The 15,922-nt window shown below is 36.2% G+C and overlaps 3 protein-coding genes and 1 long non-coding RNA gene across 4 annotated transcripts; 2 read left to right on the top strand and 2 right to left on the bottom strand.

The window, feature by feature from the left end:
• The first annotated feature begins 562 nt into the window (after positions 1–562).
• Positions 563–1,506, top strand: LOC124441067. Its single transcript, XM_046991498.1, has 2 exons — positions 563–897; positions 968–1,506. Exons 1-2 carry the CDS (start codon positions 732–734, stop codon positions 1,504–1,506), a joined length of 705 nt encoding a protein of 234 aa, XP_046847454.1. The 5' UTR covers positions 563–731.
• Positions 1,507–1,741: 235 nt separating this feature from the next.
• On the bottom strand, positions 1,742–2,601 carry LOC124443384. The gene is made up of 2 exons (XM_046993879.1): positions 2,236–2,601; positions 1,742–1,965 (listed from the first exon to the last, which is right to left on the bottom strand). Exons 1-2 carry the CDS (start codon positions 2,508–2,510, stop codon positions 1,761–1,763), a joined length of 480 nt encoding a protein of 159 aa, XP_046849835.1. The 5' UTR covers positions 2,511–2,601; the 3' UTR covers positions 1,742–1,760.
• Positions 2,602–3,958: 1,357 nt separating this feature from the next.
• Positions 3,959–4,805, top strand: LOC124441059. Its single transcript, XM_046991488.1, has 2 exons — positions 3,959–4,292; positions 4,390–4,805. The coding sequence occupies exons 1-2, from the start codon at positions 3,959–3,961 to the stop codon at positions 4,803–4,805; spliced, it is 750 nt and encodes a 249-aa protein (XP_046847444.1).
• Positions 4,806–4,875: 70 nt separating this feature from the next.
• LOC124443397 lies at positions 4,876–7,113 on the bottom strand. Its single transcript, XR_006947654.1, has 2 exons — positions 6,440–7,113; positions 4,876–5,406 (listed from the first exon to the last, which is right to left on the bottom strand). It is a non-coding gene; the product is annotated as an uncharacterized LOC124443397 (long non-coding RNA).
• Positions 7,114–15,922: the final 8,809 nt, after the last annotated feature.

Genomic DNA, 15,922 nt, shown 5'->3' with positions numbered 1-15,922 from the left:
GTATATTTGGCGTTCAAGTCAGTCTTACAAAATACGATCTGTAATATGTATTTTATGGCTTTTCAAGTGCATGTATAATTGCTATTCAATCGTTGACGGACTAACAAAAGAAAGAACTATCTCACCTGTGAGAAGCGATATGTTCCTTTTTGTGGAAACTACGACATCCAACAATTGAACGATTGAAGTGTTGGCATTATAAAAGAAATGCCAAAAAAGATATCGCAACAGAATATGGAACTAACGATATCCATATTCTGTGATATCATGTTTGTTTTTGAAAAATTCTTTATAATTTACTATAGACACCAGGGGGAGGTCGAGAATATTATTTTTCTGCAAAGCGATCATTTCAGCGGAAATACGTCCGTTGGCCGCCATTTTTTTGGCATCTCGCCCCAGTAAAGTTAGCCGCTCCAGTTATTATAGAACTCAATGGTTTTATCCGACAACGGCGTCGTGAGAAATCGCAGAAGACTGGGACGAGCATGACGTTCCCGCGTATATTTAAAACAGTTAAGGCTGCTTTCCACTGTTGCGTTTTTCAACGCGCGTACCCTTACGTTTCCGTACGTATCCCCCAAGCGCGTAAACGCACAAGTTGAGCACAACTTAACTTTTACGCAGCAAAATTGAAAAACGCGAGCAATTATCCAATGAAAATGAATTTACAGATCACGTGCTTTACAATGAAGCATGCTTTTGCCAATTGATTTACAAGTTGAAAAAAGATGGGAAAATATACAAAAGTTGAGGAGAAACTTATTGAAGAAATTGAAAAATACCCAGCGCTTTGGAATACAAAAGACACTAACTATAAGAACAAAAATATTAAGGAAAATGCGTGGCAAATAGTGACTGATGCTGTGAATGCAGCTTGTCAATCAACGTATTCAGGTAATATAAATGCATATGTTGTGTTGTGTTGTAATAAACGAAGTGTATTCTTAAATATTTTTTGACCCAGTAAACGACTACAGAGACAGAATTTGGAAAAACCTACGCGATTCATATGTCCGTGTGTTAAGTGGAAATGGGAAAAAAAGTGGAGCAGGTGTGGATGAAATTCCACATTATCCATACCTTTTGGCAATGTCATTTCTGAAACCTTATGTTAATATTCGAACAAAGAATTCGGACAGCAATTTCCAACCAGTTGTTCTTTCAAGTCCATGCCAAGATCCACTTACCATCACATCTGAACCTTCTACTGATGATTTAACGGTTGGTATTGAGGCATTTTCTCAAGAATCTTTCCCTTCGTTTGAGATTATTGAAAACGTTCAAAATGTTGCTTCAAAACAACCAAGTAAGAAAAGGTCTTATGCAGCAATGTCACAAAAGCAACTTGATCGGGCCTTGGATGTAAAAATCATGGAATATATATCTGGTGGTGAGAAATCCTTGCAAAATCAATCAGCTATGGTAACTATAGAAGATGCATTTGGTAAAAGTGTTGCTGCTCAGCTACATTTGTTGGATAAAGAAGCAAAAGTAAGGCAATGAGTAAAATTCAAATTGTTTTAAGTGAAGCAATCTCTTCAATGTCAACAAACAGTTAGCATGAGAAGGATGTAAAGTAAAATGAAGTGGAAAACTTAAGTTATTGAACTAACTTTCAAGTTACTTAGAAAAGTCGTTGATGTTTGTAAGAAACAGATTATTCTTTGTTCAGTTGAAACATACATTTGCTAATTAAATAAATACAACTTATTAATAAGATGATATTATAAATGTAAAATTGTTTTACAGAAACAGGTTTATTTTTCTTGTCTACCATTATTTTGCACATACGCATATTGCCAAGGTACTTCCCCTTCTGGTGAGCAGAAATAATTTGTCAGTAAATTTTGCACAGATTTGGCATTTCGTGAATAGTTATTGCTTCCTTGTCGTGAAATTTGTTGCAGACCCGTGTCTCCTTCTGTCAAAGATCGCCATCCTCCTGGCAGGTTCTGTCCATACCTATAAAAATTTCTTTAGTTATAACATTTTAGGTTATCGAATACTGTGGCAATTTCATTTAGTTGTATTATCATGCACATTTCATATAGTGACTAGTGGTAGATGCTTAAGATGATAAGACCATAACCAACTGACTTAAAATTAGATACAGGCATTCAAAACTTGCATATACTATAGTAACTATAAGATAAAATATACTAAGAGAAAAAAAACATCATTTTATAAGCTCAAGATTTAAGTTATTTTAACCGGAGAAAATAGCAATTATACCTGTCTTCTGTGTCAACAAATCCAGCTGGGCAATACCTTTTTGATGAATTAGGAATACCGAATTCTTCTAACATCAGGTAATTGTGAAGTGCACAGACTGCTTTAGTTATACTTGCCACCTTTTTAGCTGAAGCCATTATAGGTCTTCTTAGCACTCTCCACCTAGCTGCAGTGATTCCAAATGCATTCTCAACAACTCTCCTTGCTCGTGACAGACGGTAATTGAATATTTTGAGCTTTTTATCAAGAAATTTTCCTGGGTAGGGTTTCATCATCCATGGTTTAAGGGGAATGCATCATCAGCAGTGAATAAATATGGGCAAACTTCTGTTGGTTTATGTGGAAGGGGATCTGCAAATAGTAACTTTAAACAGCCATCTTCAATGGCTCTTTAAAATTTAGACTCACCAAAAACATCTTCATCACCATTTCTGCCTGAACTGCCAATTTCCACTAGAGTAAACAAATACCTAGCATCACAAACTGCCAACAGAACAATGCTATGTGTTTCTACATGGAAATATAAAATTGTTAAAAAATCATACTCGCTTAATCACAATATTCACAAAGATGCAGTTTTACTTGACTTGTCCAACATTTAAGCAGCAAATTTACAATGTATATCGTTATCTAAGAACTCTTATTTACCTTTATAGTTAAAAAATGACGAACCTGCCCAAGGGGGACATTGTATGACTACATGTTTGCCATCAATGGTACCGCAACACATTGCGAAGTTCCACAACTGCCAAAAATCTGTTGCGATTTTTGTCCATTCGCTTGTTGTCGTTGGAGGCTTGATAAACGGCTGCAACGCAGACCACAAAGCTTCGGAGGACTCCTCTACGATTTTGGTCACAGTAACATGGCCAAGTCAAAAACTGAATGCTATGCTTTGTTGAGAGTCGCCTGTTGCTAAAAAGCGAAGAGTAACAGCGAGGCGTTCTTCAGGACTCACAGGCTCGCGGTATAAAGAATTCTTTTTCAAGTATGGCCCAACCAGACCAAGAAGTAAATCAAACCGCGAAGGGGTCATCCCAAAGTATTGAGAAAATGATTCAGGATCATTTAACCGCATTTCTTGAATGAGCCGATGGTATTCCCCCAGTTCTTTTCGCCGCTTTAAAATATCTTTAATTTTTTTGTATTTATTCCTTCGTTTTCGTCTTTGGCGAAGCAAAAGTAGAATTGCTAATTTTCGCTCCTCTTTCGACGCCATTTTGAATTGCAGCACGCATTAAATTTATGCACAACGCAAAACGCAGCACTGGAGATTAAAAATCCGTGCGTTTTTATCTATGGATGTACGCACGGAAAAAAAACGCAACAGTGGAAAGCAGCCTTTAAGCAAAGTTCGTAATAGAAAGCGGCGGTAGAAAGTGAACTCTTTTTCATGTCTTCGTTTAAAACAATACGAAACTTTTGTCTTGTGCTTTTTGAAGAAGGTTACATTACAGAATATGAATTGATCATATTGTACAAGGCATATAAATCAAGGAACCCAGAGCTTCCATTCAAAAATTATGAGCCATTTTGTTTAGATAATCTAAGTGAGGATAAATGTAAAGTAGAATTCCGAGCCAACAAACACGATTTGATTTTCCTCCAACAAAATCTTAGAATCCCTGAAATAGTCAAGTGTCCACAAAGGACAACATGTTTAGGACTGTAAGGGCTATGCATTCTTTTAAATCGTCTTGCTTACCCTTGTCGATTTTCAGACATGATTGGCAGATTTGGGCGACCAGTTGCTGAGTTGTGTATGATTGCAAATACCATCACTGACTTTATTTATAATTATCATAAGCAAAAAATTACAGAATGGAACCATGATCTTTTAAGCCCAGAATATCTACAGGTTTATGCCAATGCCATCCATGAAAAAGGAGCACCTTATGAAAATTGCTTTGGCTTTATTGATGGAACAGTCAGACCAATTTCACGGCCAACAAAACATCAGCGAATTGTTTACAATGGGCATAAAAGAGTTCACTCTTTGAAGTTCCAGTGTGTGGCATTGCCAAATGGTTTGATTGCACATATTTTTGGTCCAGTTGGTATGCTTATATTATTTAAATGAAAATATTATTGTAAACACTATATTGTACAAGCAAAAATAGTCTATAACTCAGGCAAATACTTTCTATATTACAGAAGGAAAAAAACATGATGCTGGTATGCTGGCTGACTCAAACTTCCTTCAAGACCTGGAACAAAATGCTTTTTCTGTGGATGGGAGACCATTATGCATATATGGGGATCCCGCTTATCCACAGAGGATTCATCTACAAGCTTCTTTTCGGCATGGGGTAATCACAGACAGAATGAAAGAATTCAACAAGCAAATGAGTTCAGTTAGAGTGTCTGTGGAATGGTTTGGAGATGTGATCAACTCATTCCGGTTCATGGACTTCAAAAAAAACCTCAAAATAGGTCTAAGTAGTGTTGGGAAAGCATATATTGTCTGTGCATTGTTAAGAAATTCACTCACTTGCATGTATGGAAATATAACATCCAAGTTTTTTCAGTTAGATCCTTCAACCTTGGAGAATTACTTTATAACTAATTAATGAATGCCAAAATGACTCATTATTAAACACACAAACAATTAGCAAGTATGTATGTAAATACTGACAAGTGTAAGTGAGAAAGTTATTATAATTCAAATAACAAAACATTAAAAGTTCATAGTTACACAGATTGCTAAAACACAACAGTTAAGAATTCTTTCCTTGTAAGTGACAACACAATCTTACTTGGTTGTGAACCTCTAAATAATGTCAAGAAATGCTGTTGACAATTGCTGTTGTTGCTGAAGAAGTAAAGCTTGGCTCTCCATCATTTTTAGATTTTGTTGTTGCATCATTTTTAAGACTTCTGTTTGTTGTGTAGCTGCTTGGGTACTCAATTGATTTTGTATTTCTTGCCCATTTCGCTTTACTTCTAGTTCTGCACGACGGATTTCAATTTGCTTGCTTCATCTTTCTCTCAAATATTCGACTAATTCACAACTTCCGCGGCGTACTTTCTTAAGCTTAACATCTGAGTTTTGCCCATCAGATTTTCTCTTGCATGTTTCGCCCATTCGTTCCAAGGCTGTCATCCTTATATCAATAGCATTTGCATTTTCCTTTTGCTTTTGAACTGATGCTACCTCAAGGAAGCTGTCCTCTTTTTGGCACAACTCTTCAATCAAACTTTCTTTCTCCGACAGTTCGTCGACATCAATGCCACTTGCCCTTTCTTCTTCGCGCATCTTCTGCTTGAACTTAGCTTTTAAAAGACTCCACCGGTCTCAAACACTTCTCTTGTCTTTTCAAGTAAAGACTGGCGCTTCCGTTTTAAGTTTTCGACAATAGAATCCCATACTAATCCCCGATTGGGGCTTCCCTTTTTGTATTGAAACAGATCACTAACCATCATTTCTCTCATCAACAATAAATCGTGCTCATCTGTCCACTCCATTTTCTTTGAATTGTCAGCCATATTAATTTTAGAGAGGTTTTAGAGGCAACCTTCAAACAAGTATTTCACGTCGGCGCGGAGGCCCGACGGCGTAAACAAAATACATACAACGCAGAACGGAAATAAAAACAACTTCCTCTTGCCGTTGCCGTCCAGTAAAACGTAGTTGCTTAAGCTCTCTAATGTTTCCCCCTAGCAGAAGCAGAAGCAGCTGCTAAATAGTCTCGAAATCTTAATACAACAACGATGGAGATGTAGGGAATGTTAAGTATTTTCATATTGAATACGGTATGTATAGTTTCAGAATTCTTTATTATTTACGGATTTTTATAATTCTGCCGTATGACGGTTGGTTGGTTACTTGATTCAACATTTCTTTCTATTTACGGTTGAGGATTTACACCTTAATTGTTGTGACAATGTTCTTTTTTTGCTTACATTTAAATGTAGTGAATCTTCTTTTTAATTTATGTTTGATTTTCTTGGGATCAGAGATAACCACAACATTTTGTATTGCGATTTTGTGGTAAAATCATTTATGTAGCTGGGAGAATCAGTTTCAAAGCAATGTAAAGTATAAACTATAGCAAAAGTAAGACATGAATGTCATAGCAATGAAAATGACTCATTACTGTCCATATCAATAGTAAAGGTTTTGACTCTGAAGATGACTACCGCTAAGGTTGTCGAAACGTCAATCAACAACAACAAAAACAGTCCTTCTTAGGACTATACCAACCTGGACGATCTACATTTACAAACATATAGTAAAGACACCAGTAGAAATGACTCATTTACTGTTCTTATCAGTTGTAAAGACATTAGCCAAAAATGTCTGGTCATGTCATTCACTCCTGAACATGGATACATACTTTAAAGGAGGGTGTTGCCCTAGAAATATATTCCTAATATAAACTTTCTATAGTTTGTACACAATTTCTCTAATGTTCAAATAATGTTTTGGAAAAAAAATAAGAAGAAGTTCCTTGCAAAATGAAATACTAACTGTTACACACAATGCCAGAGCTCTTCAAGATGCCCTGGGAATAAATGGCATAGCAGACTCTTTATTTTGGGTAGGAGGCACATATTCATATATTCATGTTCTGCCACATTAAGCTCCTTTGAAATCCATTGTTTTCAATGGATTAAGACATGCATATATAAATTTGTGCCCCCCACAATTAACAAGTATCCTGCGCCACTGCTGGGATTTTTTACATATTAGTAAATCTGGTAGTCGGACAGTTAAATGTGTCATTTTCACTTCTGTCAATGCTATGGCAAAAATATCCTGCTTTTTCTTCTTCAGGTTATTTATAACGTTTACTTTATATTGCCTTTATAGTTTGAACTATAATAAAGTATTTTAGAATCAATCATTAAATGATTAAATCAATCATTAAATAAATATTTTCTCCAAAGTAAAAAACAAACAAACATTGTCACAACAATTAAGATGTTAGTCCCCAAATCAAGTATGATTGAATCAAATAACAACTGCATGTCCATTTCAAACAACTACAATTCTTATTAATAGAAAGCATATTTTGTAAATTATATGAATGAATAGAAATAAATATAGAAAAGACTGTATTCATACTTATAAAGCAAAGCAAATCTTGTGGGCTTTTCAGCATTTCAAAAAAGGATGTTACATGATCATGGTTGCTGTAAGATCAGTATTTACTCTCATTATACAAGAAAATGACCCAACAACATTCATTTTAAGGAACTTCACAACTTCTGAATAGCTAGATATTGCAAACTAAACTCATAAATATACTTTGATAGTTCTATACAAGTTTCTTAATTAAAACTATCCAGTAAATAAATGACAGTTGAAAACTTGAAAATACAAATGTTTGAATATTGTCAATAATATATTTATACCTTTTATAAATATACAACTGTTGTTATTTGAACCTTTGTTAAAAGAAATCTACAATACAACTGTTTCTAATCATCTTTAATATAAAAAAACATACCTAAAATGAAAAGGGAAATTGATTTTCTTCTTCATTGAAAATGAGCTACAAATTCATTTCCTCTTCTTCTATCTACTTGTACGATTTCTCAAATACAGGAATATTTTAACTTCTAGTAAATAAAAGATAAATAGAAGTCCATATGCTTCAGTTTCAATATCTATAGTTTGTTTATAACCAAATGAAGATTGTTGTATATTATTGCAGTACATGTTCAAGTCCAAATGTTTTTAACATAATTTCTGTTGCTCATTCATAAAAATCTTTTGGTTTTTCGTACTCTCCCATTTTACTGTAAACTGAACCCAGATTGTTGTGTGTGGTCGCTATATTAACATGATCAGGTCCAAATGCTTTTGTTTGAAATTCTATCGCTCGTTCATAAAAATCTTTTGCTTTTTCGTACTCTCCCATATGATCGTAAATCAAACCCAGATTGTTGTACGTTGTCGCAATATTAACATGGTCAGGTCTAAATGCTTTCATTTGAATTTCTATCGCTCGTTCGTAAAAATCGTTTGCTTTTTCGTACTCTCCCATATCATTGTAAACTGAACCCAGATTGTTGTATGTTGTCGCAATATTAACATGGTCAGGTCCAAATGCTTTTATTTTAATTTCCATCGCTCGTTCATAAAAATCTCTTGCTTTTTCGTACTCTCCCATTTCACTGTAAACCAAACCCAGATTGTTGTACGTTGTCGCAATATTAACATGGTCAGGTCCAAATGATTTTATTTTAATTTCCATCGCTCGTTCATAAAAATCTTTTGCTTTTTCGTACTCTCCCATTTTACTGTAAATCAAACCCAGATTGTTGTACGTTGTCGAAATATCAACATGGTCAAGTCCAAATGTTTTTGCTTGAATTTGCATTGCTCGCTCGAGAAAATCTTTAGCATTTTCATATTCTCCATTCTTCCAAAGCAACCCACTCAGCTCGTTGTACGAATATGAAACATCAATATGATCATCACCTAACACCCTAGTTTGAATTTCTGTTATTTCATAAAATGCTTTAGTTGCAAGTTTATAGTTGAAAAATTTTTCCAAAACATCTACAAAATATTTGGCAATGTTCCAATTTCTTTCATCAAGTTTTTGTTTTGTAATGAAAAAAAAGGGTGATTCTACATCGATCAACTTATTTAGGAAATGCTGAAATGATAAATTTGTAATGAATTTAATTAGATGTGGAATTATTTTGATTTCATCTTCTCTTTCTTTAAAGAGATTTAGTGCCCAAGCAACTTGACAGGCAAGATCAGCTGCAGACTTTTTAGAATTATTTTCGTTTTGTTTACAGCCAAAGGTCTGCGACAAATAATTTTTGATGGCTTCGTGTACAGCTCTGTGCAGGCGGATGTCGTTGTGTTCTGTTTGAAGGAATAAAGAACAATGCTTTAATTGAAGACAGACATATTCTGCAGATATTTGTGGATCAATGCTTTCAATAAATCGTATTATAACATCTTGTGGTAAGGGATCGAAAGATATTATTGAGAAAAGTTTAAAAACATGTTTCAACAAGATGGATTCTTCGGCATTTTTTTGCACTGCTAACATAACAGTTTTCATTCCTAAGTAAGCTGTGTTTTTTTTTTGAAAATTGCCATCCATGTACTGTCGCTCTCGTTCATTCAACTTATCAAAATATTGCTCCCAGGTGAATGTCGGATTTATACTTTTTACACAACCTACGTAGGAAGCAGCATTTGCAAGGACCAGCGGTTGACGATCTAATTTGTCTGATAAATCCTTTAAAAAATTTTCATCTTCATTATGAATATCAGAAAAAACAGATAGAAGTTGTCGACATTCTTCATTGTTCATACCATGACTAACTGAAATGTGTTTATTTAGATTTCCATCTGGTAGTATAGCATCTGTATTTTGGACAGTTACTATAATTTGACCATTTTTCCAGCTATGATCACCAACTTGAGGTAATAATGGATAAATTTTATGAAGTTCAACCACGTTATCTACAACAATCCACCATAAATGCCAAGATTTCAGTTGTTGTATCAGCAATAATTGAAAATCTTTAATTTTGTCTTCGCTGCATTTTGCTTTTTTTAAAATATTTTCAATGACAGTTTTATCATTGTTTAATCGTTGATAAAGGTCAACATAAGTTTTCAAAAGAGAGTCGATATCTTTTCCTTCGAGTGTCATCATAAATGTCGTATTCTTTTCCCAGTCAAACGAGTTAAACATTTCTTCGCAAATTTGTCTGGCTAATTGAGATTTACCACTGCCAGGATTACCAGAAATATAGTAATATGTTAGTTCATTATTGTTAGTACTGCGCAAGTTATTGAGATCTGCTGTGATTTGATTAAGTAACTCTGTACGTTTTACCACATCGTGATTTGGTTTGCAAGGAAGTACTTGAAAAGAACTAAATATGTTTCGTTCAGTTTTTATTTTGATAGTTTCTGTCAGTGGAAATCCTAGATCTTGAAAAGAGGTTTCAACATGAGAAACTGTTTGGTAAAATTCAGCATCAGAGAATTTGACGCCTACATTATAAGCGATTTTGTTTCTTACATCACGAAGTTTGTCCACAGCAGCTCTAACTTTATCATCAATTTTTGTTCCAATTGAGTGGGTAAACAATATTGCTTTACATAATGCCTTACAATCCCACTTACTGATGTCACCATCTTTAAATTTTGACAGAACATGTTCATCACAAAATTTTTTCTCTGATATTTCAATAGAGTACAACTTCTGACCAGTGATAGAATTAATCCATTCTCCGTGATCTTTTCTGCAATGAGCGTTCCACTCTTGGATAAATAAATCAACAAGTTTCTTTTTCACGACATTTTTGAGTATTTTCTGCAGGTAGAAGTAATTACTTTCTTCTCTTGACTGCATCTAAGGGTCATAAAAATATTAATATCAGCATAAATTGTTTGTTTAATATGAATTTATAGACAACTAAAATTGTTGAAGATCAAACATAGCTACGTAATTTTACAGTTTTACTTGTACGTGTAAATGAATATCGAGGATGGCAGCTGAAAACAACGCAATTGGACATTTTAGTTTTCCTGCATTTAGGCATTTGGCTACATTTTGGTAGTGGCGTCGCCAGGATTTTGCGAGTGGGTGGGCACGAAATTTGTACCACGTCAGTCGATAGCGAAATGGCCCTAAAAATTGCTTCTACACTGGGAGACTTTTGCAATATTTATCACAACATGAATAGTTTCAAATTTCTAACTTCTCAGTTTACCCTTGGCGGATTTGTACATTCTTCGTGTTATAACGTTACGTAGATTGATTGTTGATTTTAATGAAATGTCTTCATATTATAATACTCCCAGAATTGCAGTATTGTCACGAGCCTTACTCTTAGTCATTCCTATATTTGTATTTTTGTGTCTACAAGTTTGAGTTTACGAGTATACTTGTCCACAATCTCATACAAGTTCTATGATATGGTGTAATGTCGTTCATGACATCCATCACAATATTACCTGTTCTTTCTTGCTCACTAGAGACTTGAATTATTGTTTTGTTTTTTTTTTTCATTTTTAAGGAATTGAAATCTTCACCACTCGGCTAACAACCCAGAAAGGGTAAATGGAACGCAAACTAGTCTGGACAGCTAATAGAATGCTTTCCTTTACAGTAAAGTTGTGCGAATTCTGTAAGAGCTACATTAATGCCATGTGCTTCTTTTACAATTTCGAATGATGCATATGAAGACTCTTATATAAAATTCAAATGGGGGGCACTTGGGGGGTACAGCCAATTTTTAGGGGGCTCGTGCTTCCTTCCCATACCTCCCTTTGGCGACGCCACTGCATGTTGGAATGAAAATGGAGGTATTGAGTTATATTATCACTTAGGAAGGTGTCTAAATGACACACAAAGTTTGTGCAGGCAGTCTTCTTGAATACAATGACTACTTAGTCAGCTGTACAATAGAAATATATATGAAGCAGAGTGTTGTGTAATTTAGCCTTTGCATTTAAAAAAAGTCCTATTTCTTATAAAAGATCTGATTGCCTTCTAGAATTAATTGTAAAAACAACCATGAGAAATTTTTCAAGTATTCTTCCTTTCAATAAAAAAATCATGTAAAATATAGAACATGTCATGTAAGTAACGTTTTATAGAAAAAACAACAAAAAATTCATTCTACTTGTGTAGAATGCAAATTGAGACTGTGTCCAAGCGAACATTTAAAAAACAAATTAATTACCCCCTTTAAAATATTGTGGTAAATTTTGGTATTACCATTTTATAGTATTCTGTATGTAATCGACATGCAAATTTCATGTAAATGCCATAAAATGTACAATTTACTTATTGTGTTTCTTTGCATGCATTTAAAGTTTCTTAAAACATGCCTAACACATGAAATGTTTTGGAAAATTTAGAAAATGACAAAAAAGCTCAAAAAATTTGTCTTACATTTACAGCAAGAAAACAGTACCACGTGTCTGTTTCTTACAAAAATATTGGGTGTGGCATATGTAATAACTCAGATAGTTATAGGTCTACGTTTATTCTCTAATCTCCCAGCTTAAACGTTTGTGCTCCACATGTGCTAATAGTTAAGTTATGCCTAAGTGAATGTCAATCATGTATAACATAACGGAAGCTTATACCACTAATTATGTGCATATATTACATCCCTCTTTTCTTTAATTGAAAAGAGTTTAAGTGTACAGGTGCTATAGATAACACGTTTATATTTCAAATCTTGTAAATTGGATTTGGGTTGATTCGTCTACCATAACGACTTGTTTTCATTTGGTAATTTGTATCAGTTTGAGTAGGATTTGAGACGTTGTCTTTTTCTGTACTGGCTTCTTGTTGTTGCGGAGTCAGAACTTGAGCACCGTCAATATCCGTGGTGTTGTAATCAGATATTTCTTCATTTGTCTTTCTTAGATGTCTGCGATTCCGTCTGTATTCAGTCCCGTTGTCCCCTTTTACTATGTAGCCGCTGGGTGCTTCATGCATTCGTGTTACCGTTCCGCGAGTCCATGGTGCTGCAGGATCTTTACGAAATCGAACAATATCTCCTTCTTCCAGTGGTGCCAAAAATTTGGCAGTGCAGTCATAGTGTTTTCTTTGCTGTTCTTTCTGTTGTTGACGTGCTGCTTTAAACGTAGTTCGGTTGACGAGCTTTGGATTAAGCTTTCTGTGACAGGTGGGAATGGTTGACCGAAGTCGTCTGCTCATTAGTGCTCGCGCCGGAGTTACACCGTCAATAGGGGTATTACGATAATCTAACAACGCAAGGTATGGATCTTCGCCGTTAGCTTTGCATTTCTTTAAAATATTCTTCATTGTTTGGTCTGTCTTCTTATGTAATCCACCAGACTGTGGATATCTCGGACTTATGGTGTTGTGACAAAAATTATAGTCTTTTGCAAACTGTCTGTATTCTTCCGACGAGTATTGTGGGTCATAGTCGGACACCACAGTTTCTGGGATTCCATGACGACTGAATATGGACTTCGTCTTGTCAATAACTGTTTGTGCTTTCGTGTCTCGAAGTTTAGCCACTTCGGGATACCGGCTAAAATAATCAACAACTATTAGATGTGGTTTTCCATTCCAATCAAAAAGGCCAGAGCCAATTTTTTGCCAGGGACGACTGGGAACATCGTGTGGATGGAGTGGCTCTCGTTGATTGGCATTTGCGTAGTACTGACATGTTGAGCAGTTTGACACTAGTTCTTCTATTTGTGCGTTCATACCTGGCCAGAATATGCTTTATCTAGCCAGTCTCTTGTCTTCTAAGTGCCTTGATGCGATTGATGCAGTTTCTGGAGGGTATCAGCTTGCAATGTTGGTGGAATCAGGATGTTGTGGCTCTTGTAGATAAGACCATCTTCCGTTGTCAGTTCTTCACGGTATAGATAATAAGGTTTTAGCTCCGTTGGTATCAATATCTTATGGAGCGGCCATCCGTCTTGTATCTGCTGTACCAAGAGTTGCATCGTCTTGTCTTTGCGGATTTCATCTTCGATGGCTTGAAGTTTCCGGTCTGTGACGTAAGACTTTGATGACATCAGATGGATAAATCTTTCTGACGCGATGTCTTCTTCAAATTGTTCATGTATAATCTTGGGAGGAAATGCACGCGAGAGCGCATCAGCTATGTACATTTCGCTTCCTTTCTTGTACACCAAATTCATATCGTAGGATTGCAGCTGCATCAATATTTTCTGGAGTCGACTGAGTGCTTGAGATAGTGGTTTTTGGAATATCATTTCCGGGGGTTTATGGTCGCTTTCAACGGTTATGGTTTTACCGTAGACATATTGATGGAAGCGTTTGCAGGCAAAGACGACAGCTAGCAGCTCAATCTGCGCGTAACGTCGTTGTGTGTCATTCATGGCTTTTGATGCGTAGGCTACTGGACCCTGGTCTTGAATTAAAGCAGCTCCAAGGCCATTCTGTGAAGCGTCGACCTGGAGTATCACTGGTTTTGCTACATCGTAATAACGGAGAGTATTAGGATGAGTTAGTAAATGTTGTAGATCTTGTAATGCTTTCTCATGTGTTTCATGCCAGTGGAATTCAATGTTCTTCTTTATATGTTCTCTCAGTGGAGCGGTGACGTCCGAAACGTTTGGTGCAAACTTGGCGATGAAATTAACCATGCCCAACAATCGTTGGACGTCCTGCTTGTTTTCTTGTTTGGGGTAGTTCTTGATTGCTTCAACCTTACTCTCATCAGGTTTGACACCATATGCTGTTAGCGTTTCTCCAAGGTATGTTATCTCGGTTTGCCGAAACTAGCACTTATCCTTGCTTAGTGTCATATTGACGTCTGCTACACGATTGAGAACACGCTCCAGGCTGCGATCGTGTTCCTCCATTGTCCGACCCCAGATTTGTATATCGTCGATATCTGTTTCGCATCCCGGTAGATGCTGAAACTTCTCGTGTACTGTTTTATGGAACACCTCCCTTGCGAACACTACTCCAAAGGGTATTACAGTAAAACGATATCGACCAAATGGCGTATTAAATGTCGTCACGTAAGAGCTCTCCTCGTCAAGAGGCATTTGCCAAAATCCCGAGTTTGCATCCAGTTTGCTGAAGAATTTGGCATTGGTCAAACGGCTCGTAATCTCTTGCTGAGTGGGAAGCTGGTAATGTTCTCTGAGCAAAGCTTTGTTGAGGTCACGTGGATCGATGCAAATACGTAACTTTCCAGAGCGTTTTTCATTAACTACCATCGAGTTAACCCATGCTGTAGGCTCATTCACTTTCTTAATCATTCCTTTGGATTCCATATCGATTAGCTCGTTGTGGACACGTTCTCTCAGTGCTGAAGGTATCTTACGAGGAGGATGAACGACAGGTGTTGCATTGATAAGCACGCAAGGCCACGATAGATATTTCGACGATAGTGTGGCCCGCGCTTAGGGTTGATCTTGATATGATAAGGATCTGATGTGCGTCCTAATCCGTCAAAGCATTTTGAGTATTTCTCAAATATTTGTTCACTGGAAAGTCCTGTCAGTGAACTTACGTGTGTAGCCCCGTCGTTCTGTTTACTGCGCAATTGATCTACATTGTGGAATGTTACAAGCTTCATACTTTTGCAGTTGGCGCATCCAAGCAATGATTTACCATTTTCAACCACTTGAAACTCGAGTACTTGCATTGTTCCTTTGTATTGGCATTTTAAATAGCATTTACCTATGACTGGAATGTTGTGGCCTCTGAAAGCAGTCAATTTTGCTGTGCTCAGCTTCAATTTACTAAAACGTTGCCGCTTTGGAATAATAGTTTCATAATCTTTCTTACTCAGAACGTTTGTTTCTGCCCCAGAGTCAAGTTTCACTCGGATTGTCTTGTTGTTTATTTTTAGATATGCATGTTCTTCGTCACTGTCACTTGTTACAGCTGTCTTTACCATATCTATTCCATGCACTGAAGAGTCGCTTTCATAATCGACCTCATGTATCGATTTCATGGTGTTTTTTGTTTGTGATCGGCAGTACTTAGCAAAGTGTCCCAGTTTCTGAGAATTGTTACATTTTTTCCCATATGCCGGACATGATTTCGGCTCGTGAATTCGACCGCAATTGCCGCATTTTTTTGGAGATCTTCCGTTTTCCGGTTTGTTGTTTTTGCTTTTTTGGTTGCGAAATTTCCCTTTATAACCATGTTTTAGCTGATCATTCCCCAATGTGTCGACATTGGCAGAATTCTGGTCGTTTAGAGATTTCATTTGCTCGCGA

Source organism: Xenia sp. Carnegie-2017, unplaced genomic scaffold (genome assembly GCF_021976095.1).
Source record: "Xenia sp. Carnegie-2017 unplaced genomic scaffold, XeniaSp_v1 HiC_scaffold_20, whole genome shotgun sequence".
NCBI lineage: Eukaryota > Metazoa > Cnidaria > Anthozoa > Malacalcyonacea > Xeniidae > Xenia > Xenia sp. Carnegie-2017.
This window is presented reverse-complemented; position numbering and strand designations above follow the sequence as displayed.